This window comes from Apodemus sylvaticus, chromosome 10 (genome assembly GCF_947179515.1).
Source record: "Apodemus sylvaticus chromosome 10, mApoSyl1.1, whole genome shotgun sequence".
NCBI classification, from domain to species: Eukaryota; Metazoa; Chordata; class Mammalia; order Rodentia; family Muridae; genus Apodemus; species Apodemus sylvaticus.
In genome coordinates, this window is record NC_067481.1 from 97,406,379 (window position 1) to 97,425,910 (window position 19,532).

General features: G+C 51.8%; 1 protein-coding gene across 1 annotated transcript; it reads right to left on the reverse strand.

Annotated features, from left to right (window-relative positions):
• Window positions 1-1,646: 1,646 nt before the first annotated feature.
• Window positions 1,647-9,137, reverse strand: Prss27 (serine protease 27). The gene is made up of 6 exons (XM_052197073.1): window positions 9,083-9,137; window positions 5,282-5,308; window positions 4,521-4,683; window positions 2,917-3,188; window positions 2,482-2,651; window positions 1,647-1,949 (listed from the first exon to the last, which is right to left on the reverse strand). The coding sequence occupies exons 1-6, from the start codon at window positions 9,135-9,137 to the stop codon at window positions 1,647-1,649; spliced, it is 990 nt and encodes a 329-aa protein (XP_052053033.1).
• Window positions 9,138-19,532: the final 10,395 nt, after the last annotated feature.

The following is a 19,532-nucleotide window of genomic DNA, read 5'->3' on the forward strand; positions in this document are numbered from 1 at the left end:
AAGTGGTGTCAACCCAGAAGTGCGTCCTGGTAAACCAGGATGGTATGATTCTGCGTCTAGAGCAAAACTTTTTCCAGGTTCCCACAGTCAACAGGGATGTCTCTGCTCTGCAACCCCTGAACCTTGTATATTCTGTGTCCTGTTGTGCAGTCAACCCAGCCCCGTTAGTGACCCACTGGCCCAAGGGTGCCAACAAGGACTGTCCCATTGCCCAAGCTGAGATGTGGAGCGGGCTTCTGTCTAGTGCTCAGTTATCCAGGCCGTGAGGACTCTGTGAATGCCTGGGAACAAGTAGGGTTAGAGGTCTAGATTCTGCTGTAACGCTGACTGGCCTCACAGCCCAGAATGTGGCATGTCTGAGTAGAAGGCTAGCATGGACGCACCCTCAGACAGCCGCCCAGCCATGAGGGTGTCTAGAGGGACTGAGGGCACGGCTTGGGCAGTTCTGCTGATTCTGGGAAGCCAGCAGTCAGGACAGGAGAAGCAGGGCATGTGGCATCCCCAGAAAGGTCCACAGCTCCTGGACTGTGCAGAGCCTGTGCCTGGGCTGCTTCTACAAGGTGCTTCTTGTGGACAGGACCGCACTTCTGGTTGAATGGTACCCATGGGCCCGAAGGAACAGATCCCAGGCCTACGTGCATGTGGAAAGGCGCCACCAGCACCTTTGGCAGAGCCATGCTTCCTAGGCTCTGCCAAATGACAGCTGATGTCGGGGTCAGTCTCCAAGCCTGTGCCTCATACCAATGCTTACGCTCCTGTAACCCGCCCCGCACCCTTGTCTGGGCTCCAGTGTACTTTTATAGAGTAGAAGAGCAACCAGCTACTTGGCCCAGACACTCAATCTGGTCTGGAGAAGGCGCTCAACAGCCTATCCTCAGAGGCCACTGAGCAGCCAGGAGGAGGAGCCCTGGGGTCCCTTACACGTGTTTGGTGTACCATGAGTGCTAAGTGATTCGTTCTGGGTCTTTGTTTTGTTCCCCAGACAGGCTCTCACCCTCTAGCCTGGAACAGGCTGGCCTCGAGCTCATAGAGATCTGCCTGCCTTTGCTTCCCGGATGCTGGGTCTAAACGTGTGTGCTACCACACCTGAGGCCTGCCCCTCGCCTGTGTGAGCCTGTAGGTGAATGTGCACATGAGGGGTGTGGTTTGTGAGTGTGTGCTCCTTTGTGTGATAGTGTGAGAGAGGTTGGATGGGATCAGAGGCTGTGCCCCAGCCTGTGCCTCTGCCCATCTTCACATGGTTCCTACTGAGCCCCTTGGCATCCTGGGACCTGCCTCCCACCCATATCTATCACTGTCCACAGTGCTGAAACGGGACACCATCGGTTCTCAAGGTGGTGAGGCGGCTGTGGGGTGACAACAGGGCAGCTGGGTCAGGAACATCCTAGCTTGGGTGTGCCTGCAAGGATCCCATCTCATCAGGAACCAAGCCCTCTAAATCTTCCCAGCGCACAGCTTGTTGCCTCTAAAGCCCTGTAAAGATCCACACATGGCCCATGATGCTCTTTTTTTTCTTTTTCTTTTTTTCTTTTTTTGTGTGGAGGCGAACATATATAAAAGCAGTTGGTATGTAAGATGGGGGGCACAGTATTTACAAATGTACAGTGGGTGGGGCTCCACCTGCCGGTCTGGGCAGCGCTGGAGGATCAGAGGACCAGGAGCAGCAGTGCTCCCAGGGCCAGCACCAGGGCATGAGCAGCCAGGCAGGGGGCGGAGCTCTCCTCCGCCAGGCGCTGCTGACCTCGGGGGTCTCTTTGCTGCTGCTGGCTGCCAGCCTTCCCCTGAAACTGCAGTTCTGGGATGATTTGGTGGATCCACTCGTGATGAGAAGTCACACGGATGTAGACACCTGGGCGATTCCGACGGGCACAGCCCTCTCCCCAGCTGATCACCCCAGCCTGCACCCATGCCTGGTCCACAAGGCACACCAGTGGGCCTCCAGAGTCACCCTGCGGGGAAGCCGACGGACGTCAGAACCCACCCTGGCCTCACGAAGGCCCGGGCTGCTCTGCTCACAAAGCTCCATCCAGGAACCTGCCCCTTGGCCTCAGGGATGGGCCTGGAGATGGCTGCCGTCCAGTGCCCGTCCGTGGCACTGGACACCCGTACACCAGTGTGGTGGTTGTTAGAAATGCAGCTTTTGTCATTCCCACCCCCAGCCCCCAGTTCAGATCCAAGAGTTGCTTATCATGCCAGCTAATGGAACCACAGTCTGCCCTCCACCTGAGCTCCCTCTAGAACAGTGGTTCCTAACCCCGCTCATGTGGTGACCCTTTAGTACAGCGCCTCCTCTTGTGGAGACACCCCCAGCCATAAAATTATTTTCATAGCTGCTAATTTTTGCCACTTAGGAATTGTAAACATCTGCTATCTAAGTCATCTCCTATGTGACTCCTGTGAGAGTCATTTGGCCCCCAGCCTTGTCAGGACCCACAGGTTGAGAGCTGCTGTTCTGATGCCTTTGCCACACGCCCGCCCTACCTTGCAGGCGTCCTTCTTGCCCTCTGCAAAGCCTGCACAGAGCATGTCATCCTTGATGGTTTTGAGCTGGAAGTCAGACTCGACATCTTTGCTGTACAGCAGGTTGCACTTGGGCGTGTCAATGATAGGCACAGCAAGTTTCTGCAGGATCCGTGGGTTGGGCAGTCGGTCTGGGGAGGGACAAATAGCCCGCAGCTCAGTGGACAGAGCCTCGCGATCCTGAGGCTCTGGGTTCTCAAGAACCACAGTTCACTCTGCTCCTCCCCCGGTTTCCTCAGAACTTAATGGGACTGTCTCCCATATGCACAGCAGTTCCTCCTATAGCACCTGCTCCATTCATACCTGCCCCACCCATGTGGCTAGAGCTCACGTACACCAAGATCATCAGGACCGCTGAGCCGTATCTCCCTCCCTCCTTTGCTCAGTCCCCTTCACCTTGTTCACTGGGGCTGCCCCAGCCAGTGACCCAGCAGTTCATGCCCGACTCAAAGACGACCGAGGGATCAGGCAGGCACACTGGAAGGATGTAACTGGTGAAGGTCACAGGCTCCTGCAGCTCCACCAGAGCCACGTCGGCACTGGAGGCCATGCCTTGGTACTGAGGGTTGCTTTTCACCCGCTTCACGGGAACGTACAAGGCGCGTGGTCCCGGCTGCTGCAGCTTCAGGGCTCCCAGCAGGACCTGGTATATGGATATGTCTGAAGTGCTGAGGGAAAGAGCAGAGCTGGAGTGAGTACCCGCCTCCACGAGGAAAGGGACCCACAGCAGGCAGGCTGTGCCGCTCCACTGCAGTCTCTGACACATCTTTGCACTCGTGACAATGCCATCTCCCTGATAAAGGCTGTAGAAACTGAAAACCACCCATCTTGCCCTGGTTACCAGGTGACCATGGGTAAGGGACTCATTCCCTGGGAGCAAGTTCCCTGTGACTCAGTTTCCTCATTTGTAAGATGGGGACTCTGAGAGTCCTACCTGAAAAGCCTGCTGAAATACACATAAACCTATGAGGTACAGTGAGCCTCTGAGCCCCAGGTAGGCCACCTTTGGGCTTTTTGAAATAATTGCAGGGGCTGGCAAGACGGCTCAGCAGGTACGGGTACTTTCTGTGCAAGCCTGAATGCCCAAGTTTTATTTTCTCTCTCTCTCTCTCTCTCTCTCTCTCTCTCTCTCTCTCTCTCTCTCTCTCTCTCTCTCTCTCTCTCTCTCATACACATACACACACACATACACGCACACACACGCACGCACAGGAGAAAACTGAAATGTCTTTTGACCTCACACAAGCACACTGGACACGTGCCCCTCCCCCCAAACACACAATAATAAAGGGAAAAGAGGAACTGAAGATCTGGGAGGAATGAGGTGTAATGTTTGGAGACCCTGAAAATCTGAGGCCAGGTGCCTCACGTGATGTGTGGGATGGGAAACTGTCCTCTGAGGTGATCTTAAATGGGGTGAGGAAGAGGGACATTCTGATCCAAATCTTAAGCTTATCTGATACCCCCAAACCAGAGAGAGCTCTGGATTAGTGTGTGTGTGTGTGGGGGGGGTGCCTGTCAGAACAGGACCCCCAAGTATCACTAACAGAGCAGCTGATGGAGCAGGGGCTGGGGCAGTAGTTGCAGCTTCCAGGCATAAGGTTAGACCCAAAGAAAAGTTTTTAATTATTTTATTTATGTGTATGAATGTCCTGTCTGCACATGCGTCCATGAACCATGTGCATGCTGGGAGCCTGCTTAAAGCCAGAAGAGGGTGTTGGTTGATCTCCCAGAAACTGAGGTATAGAAAATTGTGAGCCACCATGTGGATGTGCAGAGGTCAAATTGGTCCTCTACAAGAACAGCCAGTATGCAGGGCTATCCTGTTCCTTACAGGAACACTTTGGAAGACATTGGGTGTTACAGGGCATGGCGTGGGGTGGGGGTGGGCATGGGGTGTGCCGATGGTGGCGGTGCTGTCGGTGGTGCTCAACAGTTGTGCCCAGGCTAAGGCTTGTCCCAAGTACTGCTGAGGAGCTGGAAGGTTCGGGACCACTTACTTGGAGAAGCAGTGTGCAGCGGTGAGGACCCACATCGGTGCGATGAGACTGCCCCCGCAGAAGTGGACTCCATTGCGCTGGATGCTGACCTGCCAAGGCCACTCGCCTTCCAAGGCATCCTCCCCGCCCACCATCCGGTTGAACATCTTTGGATGCCCACAGGCTGGAAGAAGATGAAATCACTCTCTGAGGGAGGGGGCTGGCTCCACAGCTCCAGCTGCACCCCAAACCCCACCTGCCAGCTCTCACTTTCTGTCAGTTTTCTGCCCTTTCTGGCCCCTGAACCACTCATGACATGGGCGGGTCAGAGGCCCGAGTGTCAGAGGCTTTGGTATAGGCTAACCCTGTCTAGTTCTGCCTTCCCATGAACCTCAGATCTCTCACTTATAACAAGATGACAAGACCCAACCTGGATCAGGAGGGTTGACGTGACATGGAAAATTCACACCCAGAGCTGGACACAGGTCCCTGAAGGATGGCTATATGTCATGTCTTCCATGGGGTTGGATAGTTAGGGCACAGCACTGAAGGTGTCACCTGTCCTGGACCTTGTTCCCCTGATGTCGCTATTGTGTACTGTTTTGCTGATCATGTGGGAGATCTTTTCTTCTGGACTACCTTCTGGACTCTAGTTCTGCTTGGCCACTCTGCTGGCTGGCTTTCCTGCTGCCCCATGCTTCTCTCCTATCCTTATCCCCCACCCCCACCCCCGTGTGTGTGTGTGTGTGTGTGTGTGTGTGTGTGTGTGTGATCCCACTTACCTCTCAGAGCCCTGGCCCCTTCAATCCCTGCAAGTAAGAAAAGGGGCCATCAGCCATCTTTGCCAAGCCAAGGTCTGTTCCTCCCTGCTCCTGCCTCTTCGGAAGCTCTCTGCCCATGGATGACAAGGAAAGACAACCAGGAAGCTGGTACTTCTCTGGTGAGTGGCCATGTGGGTTGATCTGCTTGGGGAAGGTTGGCACTCTTCTTGTCCACACAGAGACCTCTTCTTGCACCTGTTTTTGTCTTGAATTAAGGAGGTACAGATAGTGCACGGGCCTCAAATTCTAGAGATGTGGAGTCTGTCTCCCTCTATTCACTCTCTGAAGCCTCAGCTCTGGATGACAGAGGAAACCCCAGAGGCCACCTCCACAGATTGTCCACCAGGACTCCTCTCAGTCTTTCAGAATGATCAACTTGTCTTCAACTTCTCCTCAAGACTGACTAAGGTCCAGTCACCCATGGTCACTTTCTGCACTCAAGGGAGTAGGGTTGGCTTAGCAACCACAAAGGTCAGCCTCCCGGGACTGTAGAGGGCTATGCTTCCTGAGGACTGAGCCCGCTTGCCGACTGTGACCATATTGACCATCTCTGCTGGACTACCATCAGGGGACACATGTAGAGAAGAGGATAGGCCGGCTCTCAGGGCACTGGGAATGGGGTCCCCTTCCTAGGGTTCATCACCCTTCACCTGACCCCCAAAACCTCCAGACTCAGACTCAAGCCCAGGGGCCCCCAGATTCTGTACTCCCCTAGTTACTGACCCCTTGGCAGGTCTGCGGGAAGTGCATGGGCTTTCAGCATGGTCAGGTCTCTCCTGGTTCGTCACATTCTCTCTAAGCCTCACCACTTGAGCCCAGAGGGAGGGATAAAGAGAAAACCATTCAGGGGCCCTGAGGGTCAAAAGGAAAGCACGTGGCCACGCTGAGCCATGCGCGGCCTGTGCTGCCCAGAGCCCTTAGGATGTCACAGGATTCTCCTTGTGCTCCGTCATGCCATTTGCAGTGCTACATGGAGCCAAAATGCAGAATGTGGGCCCAGTGATGGGGCAGGGTTCAGGTGTGGACAGGCCGGGGCAGTTAGCTTGTGTAAGCTGGCAACCGAGTCTCAATATAGGATCATCTGATTGGGTTGGCTGTGGGTATACCCGTGGTGTAGCGGGGCGGTTATCTTAAGTTAATTGATGTAGGAGGACCAACCCACTGTGGAGGGCACCATTCTCTAGGCACCGGGGTGGCTTGGTCCTGAACTGAGCTAACCGCAAGCAGGTGAATATCCATACATTCATTTCTTCCTACTCTTGACTCTGGGTGTGACCAGCTGTTTCAGGTTCCTGTTGTCATGAAATGATGGATTGTCACCTGGAGGAGGGAGCTAAAAGAAACCCTTTAACCACCCCTCAAGGCTGCTTTTTGTCATGATATTGTATCACGGTGCCAGAAACCCAGAGGAACCAGAACATAGACAAACAAGAGGTAGCTGCCGCTGGGGACAGGACCAGATGTTTCCTAAGCAGGCTATGAAGCAGATAGGGACATGTGTCTTTGTAACATGCTCTGGACTTCTGGCCTGTGTGGCCTGCGAGCTATTGTTCACAAGGGGCCCTTTACAGTGCAGTGCAATGCATAGTATATAGTGGGTCATAGCTGTTACCCAGTACTCTCCACTCAAGAGGCTGAGGCAGGAGGATTGCCTGGAGTTTAAGGCCATACTGAGCTACACAATGAGTACCTGGCCAATTGAAGCAATGTTATAAGACCCTGTCTCAAGATAAATGAAGTTGATTAATGGTTGAGAGCATTGGCAGAGGACCTGGGATCAGGTCCTAGCACCCATGTGGTGACTCCTGGCCATCTGTAACTTTACTTCCAGCTGATCTGATACCTTCTTATAGCCTCCATAGGCACTGCATGCACACAGCACACATGCAGATAAAGCATTCATATAAGAAAACAATATACATAAATAAATAAAGAGCTGGAGAGACAGCTTGTTGGTTAAGAGCATTTCTAGCTTTTACAGAGGATTCCAGTTCAGTTCCCAGCACCCAGGGGATCCAGCAACCCCTTCTGGTCTCACCGGTAAACTATCTCCACTTAAACACACAGACACACAGGCATACACACACACACACATACACACATACAGACACACGAGAGAGAGAGAGACAGACAGACAGACAGACACAAAGAAAGACAGAGAGATACATATAAATAAAACTAAAATCCTAAAATAAAATGCAAATGTGACCACAGAGTTCCAATCTTGTAGACGTCAGTTGGAACTGATCTCCAGGCCCCAAGAGCCAGCTTGCAGTGTTTGCAGTGTTGTCTAGCTGCTGTCTGACCTCAAGGGCACAGATCCACTACAGGCCTCCTCCTCCTCCTCCTCCTCCTCCTCCTCCTCCTCCTCCTCCTCCTCCTCCTCCTCCTCCCTCCTGGAGCTTGCAAGGGCCTTCTGTGCATTCTCCCTCTGGTCAGTCTCCTGTCAGTCATTGTCTCTGACTGTAGCTTAGTCCTTCAGGCTGAGGCTCCCGGTCTCTCCAAGTTCTAAGGGCAGTGTGTGTCCATCCTGGACCCCTGACGGGAGTGGCTAAGGTCTGAGGAAAGGCGAGATTGGTCAGAGGACTCCTGGGATGCTGGTCACCCTGGGCTGCAGTGAGCATACCACCCAGGGGTCCAGCTTCAGGTTACAGCAGTTCGTGAGCCAGCTGCTGTTTCTGCTTTGGCAGTGACCTCGATTGATCCACCCACAGGAGCCAGCACAGTGTCACACCCAGAGGAAAAGGGCTTTCAAGGTTGTCATTCTTGCTGCTAGAGGCCACAGACCAGACCGAAACATTCTTGACCTTGGGGGAAGTGGGGGGCATCCCCACAGAGATGCCCACTAACGTCCTCCTAACCGGAGCCCCAGCTGAGATGGGGTCTGGGGTAACTTGGGCTGGCCCAGGGAGGTGACGCGAGGACACGGAAACACGCTGGTTGCTGAGCTGGCCCAGCTGGCCCAGGAATGTGGGAGAGTGTCCTTGGTAGAGAGGAGCCCATCCCACAGCAAGCACAGCAGGCAGAGCACCTGGCTAGAACTTGCTGACCTCTGCTCGAGATGGATAGGGGCTGCGTCTCCCCCTGCGGCCAGCAGCTCTTGACCCCAGGTCTCTGTTGAGCTTCAGCCAGATTCTGAAGGCTTTTTTCTTTTTGGTTTTTTCGAGACAGGGTTTCTCTGTGTAGCCCTGGCTGTCCTGGAACTCACTCTGTAGACCAGGCTGGCCTTGAACTCAGAAATCCACCTGCCTCTGCCTCCCAGAGTGCTGGGATTACAGGCGTGCGCTGTCACTGCCTGGCAATTCTGAAGGCTCTTAGGCTCAGAGGGCAAGCACAAATCATGTAAGTCCGGGGATGTAGAAGTCTGCAGGCCTGGGTTCAAATCCTATAGGCGTGGAGGCCCCATCTTCTGTAGAAGGGGCAGAGGGGCCTCCACGGGAGCCCCAAGTTCAGAGCATGACACAAGGCGAGAACCTGGGAAGATGGGGGTGACTCTAGCCAAGACCCTGTCTTGGGGTCCTCTCAAGGCCATGACCACATATTCTGCCAGACCTTCCCACAGCGCCCCTCCCCCAGTCAGGTCCCTGAGGTGGAACAGCCAGCAACCGAGCCTATTCTCTGGGAACCTCACCACCGAGAAGAGAAGAGAAGGTTCCTTTCAGGTTCAGGCAGGCCCAGGGACTAGGGGGCTCCGATAGAAGTCAGAGCAGAACAGAGAGAGATGGCAGCAGGACTGTCTCCCCCAATCCCGCTGCAACTCACCAGATGTCAGCAGCAGCGGCAGCAGCAGCAGGGCAGCAGTGTGGGGCTGCCTCATGTTCTCTGGTGTGGTAGATGTTGGAGCCCTGGTCAGAGGTGGCAGAGGCTCTCTCTCCTTAGTGCTACAGAGGTTCAGACTCCATGAAGTGAGGTTTTATGCTGAGGTGACAGCTTGGCTATGCCGCCCAACCTGTCAGCCCTGCCTGCCCAGCTCCTCTTCGGAAGGAAGGAGGTGCCCAGAACACCAACTCCATGACCCGGCCCTGAACTCCAGGGGCCAGACCCCTTCCTTTGTACACTTCAGGATTCTGGTAGCAAGGTGCTGCTTTCCTATATGAACTGACCACAGAGGACTCACTGCCTTCCTCAATTGACCATAGGCCCCACCTAAGTTGCCAGTCTACTCCATTCAAGAGGCCTTCCATTTCACTCACTCATTCATTCATTCATTCATTCATTCATCAAATACTTATTGAGTGTGTACTTTTTATCTGACACCTGTGGCCCAAGATTGATTTATACCCTGATGGCAGAGTAGACATTGAAGGATTAAGGTTAAGGCGCTTGTGCAACCAAGAAAGAGGGACTTTGCTCCCCCTCCCTGCAGCCCCCGCCAATGCTCCTGGACCACATGCGTGCACACGTGTGCACACACACACACACACACATACACACACACACACACACACACACACACACACACACATCTGCAGATTGGCTCAGGGACTAGAAACCCTTGCCCCACCCCTGCCAGTCTGGAGCTGTGCCTTCTAGGCGTGGCAAGAGCTGTTCTGGGAAGGCAGCATAGTGACCGCCCCGGTGGCTATGGTGGCTATCCGGTTCCTGCCCTGGGTGCGCCTGTCAGGTGAGGCCACTGCGGAAGTGTCCCTGGGAGGAAGTTATTCGGGGCGTGGGACTGACATCAGTCAGAGCTGGACAGAAGTTCCGAAGACCACTCCCTCCAAGTCGAGGAGTCAGGATGCAGGACCATATCCTGGACGTCTCACACCCGGGCCTGTCAGGCCAGGGAGTGGTGCTGGACTGTGGGCCTAGCCCTGCCTCAGTTTCCCTGCTGGAGCAGAGAGTGCAGTGTTGCACCCTGTTGGTCTGAGCCTGGGAGGTCAATCGCCCAACAAACAGGGTAGCGCAGGGTCACACGAAGTGCAACGAATGACCTTGGTCTCCTGGGCTTGCTGTGCAGAGTGGGTCTCTCTGGTGACTGTCGCCACTCCTGTGTGGTCCCTATCTGCTGTGCAGGTCCCTGCACAACGAGTCTCTGCTCTTCCAGGTCCCATAACGCCTGGAGGCGGTAGCATCAGTATCCAGGACTTCCCCAGCAGTCACTGCCTTCTCCATAACTCCTACACATCCAGGTCCCCGCATTTCCGAGTGGGCGCTCAGGCATGGGGCTCCTTTGACGCTAGAAGACAAAGCTGTGGGGAGAGAGAGAGCTCTGGACTCATATACTCCTTCCTTCTCCCTCCCTCCCTCTCTCCCTCCTTCTCTCCCTCCTTCTCTCCCTCCCTCCCTTCCTTTCCTCCTTCCTTCCTTCCTTTTTTATTTCATTTGTTTTGTTTGTGAGACAGATTGGGCTGGAACTCACTCTGTAGACCAGGCTAGCCTCGAACTCACAGAGATCCTCCTGTGCTAGGATTAAAGGCAAGTGTCTATTTGCTCATTTTTTCCCAGCGTGTTCATGAAAGCACTGTACGAGACACACGTAGGTACCCAGGAGTTTTAGGAAGAAGACACAGAAGCGAGGGCTCGCCCTGCGGCATGGACAAGGCCGGGAGACACTTCCGTTTGAGGGAAAAGGTCTTCTTATAAACTGTAAAGAGGTTCAAAGCAACCGGATAGCCACACATCAGACGTCCAGTGACCCATTAGCCCTGCCTCTGAGGCGCTTTCTGACCCTTTGAAGCTAAGGGCTTCCTCTCCCTCCTCTCTCTTCTAACAGCCAGAACTTTGCATACAGCTCTGCCTCCTCGAGCCACCTGGGCAACAGAAGTGGATGTGTGGGTCCCGAGGAAGCCGGGCTCTCGAGAAACCCCGTGGGTCCCTCCCACCCAAGGAAGCCGGAGTCCCCGCCCGCAGCCCCCCCAGCCCCACCCCCACACCTGGAGAACCCAGCCGGCGAGGTGAGCCAGGAAGTGCTAGACGCTCTGCGCGCCTGCACACGGGAGCCGAGGGATTCCGACGCTAAGCAGCTTTCTGGAGCATCTTGTCTTTTTTTCTTTTTTTCAAGTTATTACATTCATTAGTGCGCATGCCGGGGCGGGGGGCGGCGGCTAGCCAGAGGAAAAACTGCAGTAACCAACTTTGTCCTTCCACCAGGTGGGTTCCAGGGATGGAATTCAGATAGGCAAGCTTGGTGGAGAGCTCCCTTTCCTGCTGAGCTGTCTCGCTGGTCCCCTAGAGCATTGTCAAGGTTGGAAGTCACAAAGGCTACCACAAAAGAGCCAGGGCCCACAAGTTAAAAACACAAACGTGGGTTACAAATACAAAGGTAAACAATAGGAAAAGCAATCGATGTGGGAAAATATGTCTGGGCGACGGCAACACCATTGTTCCTCAGGGTGCTCAAAGACATCAGTCAGAAAACAAAACCAAGCCCACTGAATCCTAAAGGTGAACTGGGTGAAGGACCGCGGCCAGGGAAGAAGAGGAAGCTGATTTGGCTAAGGCTCCTGCTGGGAAACATTTTCCTTGGTAATTAAATGAATGCAAATCAAAGCAAAGAGAGCTCAGTTGTCACTCAGAGGTTAGCAAAGGCTGGAGGAATGCTCTTAGGCAAGGCTGCAGAGAAGTAGGCCAGAGGGTGAGCTTGGAACTGGCCTTGGGGAATTGCTTTTTATCTTCAGGCATGGTCCTGTAGCCCAAGCTAGCCCTGAACTCACTATGTAGCCCAGGCTATAAAAAAAAAACATTGTGACTAAAGATGTTACATCTGCACAACTAAACCTGCCTGTAATTCTATAATTCTAGCAGTCAGGATGCTGGGACAGAATAACAAAAACAAAAAACAAACAAACAAACAAACAAAAACCAAGCTAGGTTAGCCTGGGCTACATAGTGAGATCTTCCCTATCTGAAACAAAACAATTTTTTTTAAGAGGCAGAGACAGACGCAGAGGCAGCAGAGGCAGGTGGATCCCTGTGAGTTCAAGGTCAACCTGATCTACATAGTCAGTTTCAGGACATCCAGGGCTACAGAGAGAGACCCTGTCTCAAAAAGTCAAAAAGTTAAAGGGAGGAAAAGGTAGGAAGGAAGGAAGGAAGGAAGGAAGGAAGGAAGGAAGGAAGGAAGGAAGGAAGGAAGGAAAAACAAAGGTTTACAGAAAGTACAACTATAAAAAGATTAGATTTACTTTATATTTTATTTTTAGTGTGTGTGTGTGTGTGTGTGTATGCTACATGTGTGGAAGTGCTTAGGCCAAAAGAGGGAGTTGGATTTCCTGAAGCGAAAATTAGACACAGTTACACTAGCTGTGGGTCCTGGGTTCTAAGAAGATGACATAAACTCCATTTTAGGACTAGGCCTACCTTCAAAAGAAAAGCATCCGTTGTCAGGCCGTGATGGCGCACGCCTTTAATCCCAGCACTTGGGAGGCAGAGGCAGGCAGATTTCTGAGTTCGAGGCCAGCCTGGTCTACAGAGTGAGTTCCAGGACAGCCAGGGCTACACAGAGAAACCCTGACACAAAAAATAAAAAAAAAAGAAAAGTCATCCATTTCAGGGACTGACCTTAAACCCACCTAAGTCATCCCCAAGTTCCTATAAAAAGGCCTGCGTGTCTTTGTCTGGGATCATCGTCATTTTGTAAGTGGCCAACCCTTCGTGCAGCCTTCTTGCTTTTGGGCATAAGAACACTCTGCCAATCACATACATGATGGTGGTCTCCGTGTGGCGCAAACGTGATGGTGGTCTCCCTGGCACTTTCAGACTTAACAGGTACCAAACTTGGGTCCTCTGAAAAAGCAACAAGCACGCTTAACTGCGAGCCACTTCTCCAGTCCCTGTTAAAACAGTGTTAAATTAGCCGAGTGGTGACACACTGTTAGTGTACAGGCAGTTCCGCTGGCCTGCTCGCAGGGACCCGGCAACTGCTTAGGTCATCACCGGTCGCCCGTCAGGTGTGTCAGGTCCCAGCCACCCCAGATCTCTCTCTCTCTCTCTCTCTCTCTCTCTCTCTCTCTCTCTCTCTCTCTCTCTGCCTTTCCCACGCTTCTTTCTTTGTCTCCCTGTCTCTCTGCCTCTATCCCCTTGCCCATATATATATTTAATAATTTCACAGTCTTTTAATCTAAGCCCTCGGAAGGCAGATCTTTGAGTCTGAAGGCAGCCTGGTTACAGAGTGTCCAGGACATCCAGGGCTATACAGAGAAAACCCATCTCAAAATATAAAACAAAACAAAACAACAGTAACAACAGAAAACAAAAAAAGAAAAAAAGTGTTAAATTGCCTCCCTTCTGTGGGAGCCAAAGTTCTGTGTTAAGTCTTAATTACTCTGCCTATGAGGTCCATGAACCTAAACTGCCTGTGACCTGTAAGCTCCTTGCCCAAGGACAGACACTTCTTGAAATATTTGTTGTTTATGGGAGGTGACAAGCTGTTCAGGGTGGCAGGGGAGGGGTGACAAAATGTACCCCTGAGAAATTATGCCATACAACAGATCAGGTGGAGGAGGCTTATTTGGGGAGGGGAGAGGAGTGGAGACCTAGGGGATAGAGGTGGACAGTCAGACAGACAGACAGGGAGACAAAGAGAGGGGCATGGGAGAAGGCAGAGTGAGTGAGAGAGAGAGAGAGAGAGAGAGAGAGAGAGAGAGTCTGGACCTGGCCAGTATTTAATTAAATCAAATTTGGCTTTACGTTGTTTAGTGATCTTATTCTCAACCAGCGGGATCGACACTTCCTTTCTTCTTCCCTGTCGCCTGATGGATGAAAAATATTGATAAAAAGGAAAGGTGTGGTGGAGGAGAAAGTTTATTAGAGACGTGAGAGAGCATAGCCAGGGCCAGGGAGCAGGTGCAGCAGCCTGGAGGCCAGGTACAAACAAAATGTCTGGGCTATATAGGGAAGAGCCCCTGGGCTCGAGAGTTCAGGGTAGGAGGCTACACCCTGTAACAAGTTTGCTGAGAGAACCTGGAGGCCAGGTCTGCTTTGATATCTTAAATAGGCACCTCAGTGCATTGTCCTGGATTTGAAACTAAGTGCTCTCCATCGTCCCTGTTTTTTACGTCCTCCTCCCCCTCCTCCCCCCTCCTCTTCTTTCTCCTTCTTCTTTTCCCTCAAAAAGGGTTTTTCTGTGTAACCCTGCATGTGGAAGAATTCACTCTGTAGCTCAGGCTGGACTCAGAGAGATCAGCCTGCCTCTGCCTACTGAGTGCTGGGACTAAAGGGCCACCACTGCTGGCTAACAATGTCTTAGTGAAGAGGTCAGCTCAGGAGCTTTGGAAAATTCCACCAGACCACTCCCCTCCTGGAAGAGAGAGGTCTTAAAGAACAAAGGCACTCCTCCCCTCTGGAAGGGAGGAGCTAATTACATTCCTCAGACCACAGGGAGGAGGGGCCAACTACTGGCCACCTGTGGGTAAAAGACCCAGAGCTCTAGACACATTCTATAACCATTGGCCACCTACCTCATTCCCTAAAGACCAATCATTTTAAAAGTCACACTGTTCTGCCAATCACATTGTGCCTAATGGCTGCTGCTTTGAGAACTGTAGGCTTGCCAGACAGGCTGCAGTGGTCGTCCTTTCTCTCCATGTGCAGGGCGACCCCAGCACGTTGGAACAATAAATTCGGCCTGCTTTTTGTATCGACTCCCAACTCTGCGTTGTGTCTTACATTAGCATGTAGTCCTTGCTAACTTGATACTCATGCACCCTAGAATGGCCTCAAATTTATGGCAACCCCTGCCTCAACTTCCTGACCACTAGAATTGCAATTGTTCATCATCATACCTGACCAAAAGTGGCAGCAAAAGCACCCGAGAAGAAAGGCCATATGTCTGGCCTTCCTAGCAGTTCTGAAGTCCTGTGACTCCTTTTCAAGAGTACATGACCGGAATCCAACCTAGACTTGGAGTTAATGGTGGATAGTCATGCTGTGGGATCCTGGGGCTTCCTGTCATACTCTAACTGAAGAAAGAGTTGGAGAGTTCAAGGTGGGATTGGAGTATGCATCACCTATCCCCTCCCCCAGAGTCATTGCCTATCTCTGGGGTGCCTGCAAGCACAATACACTGAGGTGACTCCCTGAGGTAGGTGCCTATTGCTGGTTCAACTGTCCTCAGGGAATCCCAGCCCAGAGGACCAAAGCTCTTCCACCCTCTCATTGAGGATAAGTGCAAGGCAGGGCCTTCTGGCTCTGCTTCACCCCGGCATTGTGACTGGCCCACACAGCCAGTGTAATTTTTAATGGGACAGAGAGGCAGTCACATCAGTGTCTTAAGCATGAGTGAGACTGCTTCATGCATGAAACTCCCCAAAACTTTACCCCAAAACTTCTACACAATTCTTTTTTTTTTTTTTTTTTTTTTGGTTTTTCGAGACAGGGTTTCTCTGTGTGGTCCTGGCTGTCCTGGAATTCACTCTATAGACCAGGCTGGCCTCGAACTCAGAAATCTACCTGCCTCTGCCTCCCAAGAGCTGGGATTACAGGCATGTGCCACCACGCCTGGCTCTACACACAATTCTTGGAAGCCTTTGAGGAGAGGTAGGCTCTGGCTGAAGGAACAAAGGAACCAAGTAAGTGGAAGAGGGAGACTATAAAATAGAGGAGCAGCAGGGTTCTCACTATGAACCCTGAATAGGGAGACCCCAGAATAGCCAGATGAGGTGCTGGAGGGCAATCCACCGCGGCTGCAATCTGCGTGGGTACAACCTGCCATGGTACCAATCCGCTATGGTTGGGACACTAATTTAAGAGCTGGTGGCTCACAGCCATCTGTAATGAGATCCAATGCCCTCTTCTGGAGTGTCTGAAGACAGCTACAGTATACTCACATATATTAAGTAAATAAATCAATTAAAAAAAAAAAAAGAGTCCCCGGACTGCAAAGACTGGCATCACTGTGCACTCCGCCAATGCGCTGACTTTTTATCCTCATGTGACCACTAAAGGATGCGTTCCTGCACAAGACTTCAGCTGAGGAAGCCCTGAGATTCAAGGAAAGGACCCCAAACCAGGGGGAGAGGAAATGGGATCCTAACAGGGACAGAGGGGACAGCGGCAACCAGAGAGCCATGGAGGAACTCGAAGAAGAACGGTGAAAGGTGCTGGAGTTCTCTAAGCTGCAAGAAGTGCTGTCAGGAGAAGCTTGCTTTAGATGAGTACTTCCTGGAAAATGTTTTTCCTTCTCTTTGCTTTCATTCTTTCTTCTATTAAAAATGTGAACATGTGTTTATGTGAGTACATGTTCGTGTGTGTGTGTGTGTGTGTGTGTGTGTGTGTTCAGGTGCATATGTGCCTGTGGAGGCCAGGGGGTCAATACTAATTTTCTTCCTTTCTCTCTTTCTCAGAAAGCAAGGTCTCACTATGTGTTGAGCCCCGCCACCCCCCCCCCCCAGCCATTTTGTTCCATGCCTGCCAGCTATTTCATATCGTTGCTGTCATCTGCCTGCCGTTATTGACATAGAAAAATAACTTGACTCAGAGCAAGGTCATACTCACCACATACCCTGATGTGTTCTGTACGTTCTGAGCTTTGTTAATCTTAGGAAATTTGGCAACTGTAAGCTCCACTTAGGACCAATCAGAATAAAGATCAGTTAGAACTGTTCTACCTAGCTAGTCAAAATAGCTTGAGTCAGAGCTGACCACTGGACATCACTTCCTGCACCTGCACATGAGCTCACTGGGAAATGTTGGTGGTCATAGCCTCAGCTGGGAATTCTGAGCTACAGCCCTGATTGATCAGTCTAAGAGTGTGCACGCAACAAGCCATCCCTGTCTGACCGTGTTATTTATGGGGCCACTCCTGGACTCTAACACTATGTAGCCCCGGCTGTCCTGGAACTCACTCTGTAGACCAGGCTGGCCTAAAACTCTCAGAGATCCGTCTGCCTCTGCCTCCCAAGTGTCGGGATTAAAGGTGTGTGCCCTTGGCCCTCTACCTTATTTTTGAGACAGGGTCTCTCGCTGGACTTGCAGCTTGTTGCTTGGGCGGGACTAGCTGGCCAGTGACTTCCAGATGTCCCTGCCTCTACCTAATCCCAGCACTCAAATCACACGTGTAATGCCCAGGCTCTACAGGAAACTTTGGGTCTAGGGATCTAAATTCACACCCTCACAGGTGTGTGTAGATCAGGCACTTCCCCACTGAGCCATCTCCTCAGCCCCATTAAAAATATTCACTGCTAGTCAGGCAATGGTGGCGCACACCTTTGATCCCAGCACTTGGGAGGCAGAGGCAGGCGGATTTCTGAGTTTGAGGCCAGCCTGGTCTACAGAGTGAGTTCCAGGACAGCCAGGACTACACAGAGAAACCCTGTCTCGAAAAAAAACAAAAAAACAAAACAAAACAAAAAAACAAAAACAAAAAAACAAAACAAAAAAAATAAAAATTAAAAATTAAACACCATCACTGCTCTTTACATGTAGTCTCATCCTCAGGAACAGCAGATGTGCAGTCTGGAGGTGACGGTGGGCAGCTCTGTCTGCTGGCCACCCACGACATCACGCCTGGAGGCAGAGATCAGATGTGGTTCCAGTCCCCTGCCCGCCCCCCAGAATTGTGCTAAATGTTTCCTTGCCAGTCCTTGCTGCTGGCTACTGTGATTGGTGCCAGAAGTCTTTGGGTGGCAGCTCCCTCCCTCCCTCTGAAGTCATGTCACAACAAATCCCTGCACGTAACTACTATTCGAGATTCCTTTCCTGCTTAAACCCTGACAGATGTCACAGAGATGGCTTCTGTTGGACTAATTTTAAATTGGAGAAGAGTTTCTTATCTATCATGGCAGACTAGACTGGCTCCTTCTGCCCTAGTCTCTCTAGTGCTGAGATTGTAGGTGTGTGCCACCATAGCGGTTAAAGTTTGTCTGTCTGTCTGTCTGTCTGTTGTGTGTGTCAATGTAGCATCAGACACCTTCAGCCATCTTGGAGACTCAGGCTACTCTTCCAGAACACAAAAGGAAGATGGGAAGAACAGAACAGAGTTTGGGCTCGGAAGCACCCTGTTTTCCTCAGGACTAGCCCTGCAGCTGGTCATTCCTGCTCCCCTCAGCCTTTTCGGGGTCACCTCCCCTCAGCCTTTTCCGGGGAGCTTCCGATTCAGCATTTCACAGACCCACATCTTCACCTTCATAGCTGCGTGCTGCGGCCTCCTCTCCCTACCCGATTCTTTCCTTCTCTTCCCTCTACTCCTCCTCTTTCTTCTCCCTTTGCTCTTCTTCCCCCTCTGCTCCTCCTGCTTTTTCTCTTTTTCCTCTTCCTGCTCCTCCTCAATCTGCTCCTCTTTCTCCCTCTGCTCCTCCTCCTCCCTCTGCTCCTCCTTCTCCCTCTGCTCCTCCTTCTCCCTCTGCTCCTCCTCCTCTACATTATTCTTATTCTTCTGTGATCCTGGGGATAGAGCCTGGGGTCTTGAACATGGTAGCTATGTGTTATATCACTGAGATACATCTGTACCCTGGAGCTTATCTGTCTGTCTGCCTGTCTGTCTGCCTGTCTGCCTGCCTGCCTGTCTGTCTGTTCATTTGTCCATTTGTTTATTTATCAATCATTATTTCTTTTACATCCCACTGCCGTTTCCCCTCCCTCCCCTCTTCCAATCCCGATCCTCTCCAGCCTCCCCCCTATATCCACTCCTCCTCCTTTTCTCTTCAGAAAAGGATGGCCCCAGGCTGTCAACCACACATGGCATAGCAAGTTGTAGTAAGACTAGGAGCCTCCCCTCGTAGTTAAGGTTGACTAAGGCAACCCAGTATGAGGAAAGGGTCCCAAAAGCAGCTGAAAGAGTCAGAGACGGCCCTGCTCCCGCAAGAGGACCAAACTACATGGCTGTAAGATATATGCAGAGGCTTCTTTGTTTTAAAAATAATAATTCTTAATGGTTTTGATGGCCTCCTCTTTTTTAACCAACAAACTTATCAAATGCATGGTAATTGTGTCCCAAGTCCTGCCAGCACTTCCGGGGCCTTGGGCCATGGCTCACCCTCAGCCCTGCAGCCCCTTCCTACCCTCCTGTGGTCTCCCTGGCCGTCACCCCACAGTCCTCCTCCTCACGGTAGGCAGCTTGTACACCTGCTCTGACATTTGCTCTTAGCTTCTTCTGCTCTGGTCAGGCACTCTTTGTCAGTTAGACTCTCAGCCTCTGTCCTGGTTGGTTTTATGTTTGTCTCAAGCTAGAGCCATTTGAGAAGAGGAATTCTCAATTTTAAAAATGCTTCCTTAAGATTTGCCTGTAAGCAAGTCTGTAGTGCATTTTCTTTTTCTTTTCTTTTCTTTTTCT

Excerpts from the sequence above, each read along its gene's own strand:
- Prss27 (XM_052197073.1), bottom strand. The coding sequence starts at position 9,137 with ATGAGGCAGCCCCACACTGCTGCCCTGCTGCTGCTGCCGCTGCTGCTG. Across the intron at positions 4,684-5,281 it reads AGGGGCCAGGGCTCTGAGAG|CCTGTGGGCATCCAAAGATG; the intron begins GTAAGTGGGATC and ends ATCTTCTTCCAG. Across the intron at positions 3,189-4,520 it reads GCTGCACACTGCTTCTCCAA|CACTTCAGACATATCCATAT; the intron begins GTAAGTGGTCCC and ends TCTTTCCCTCAG.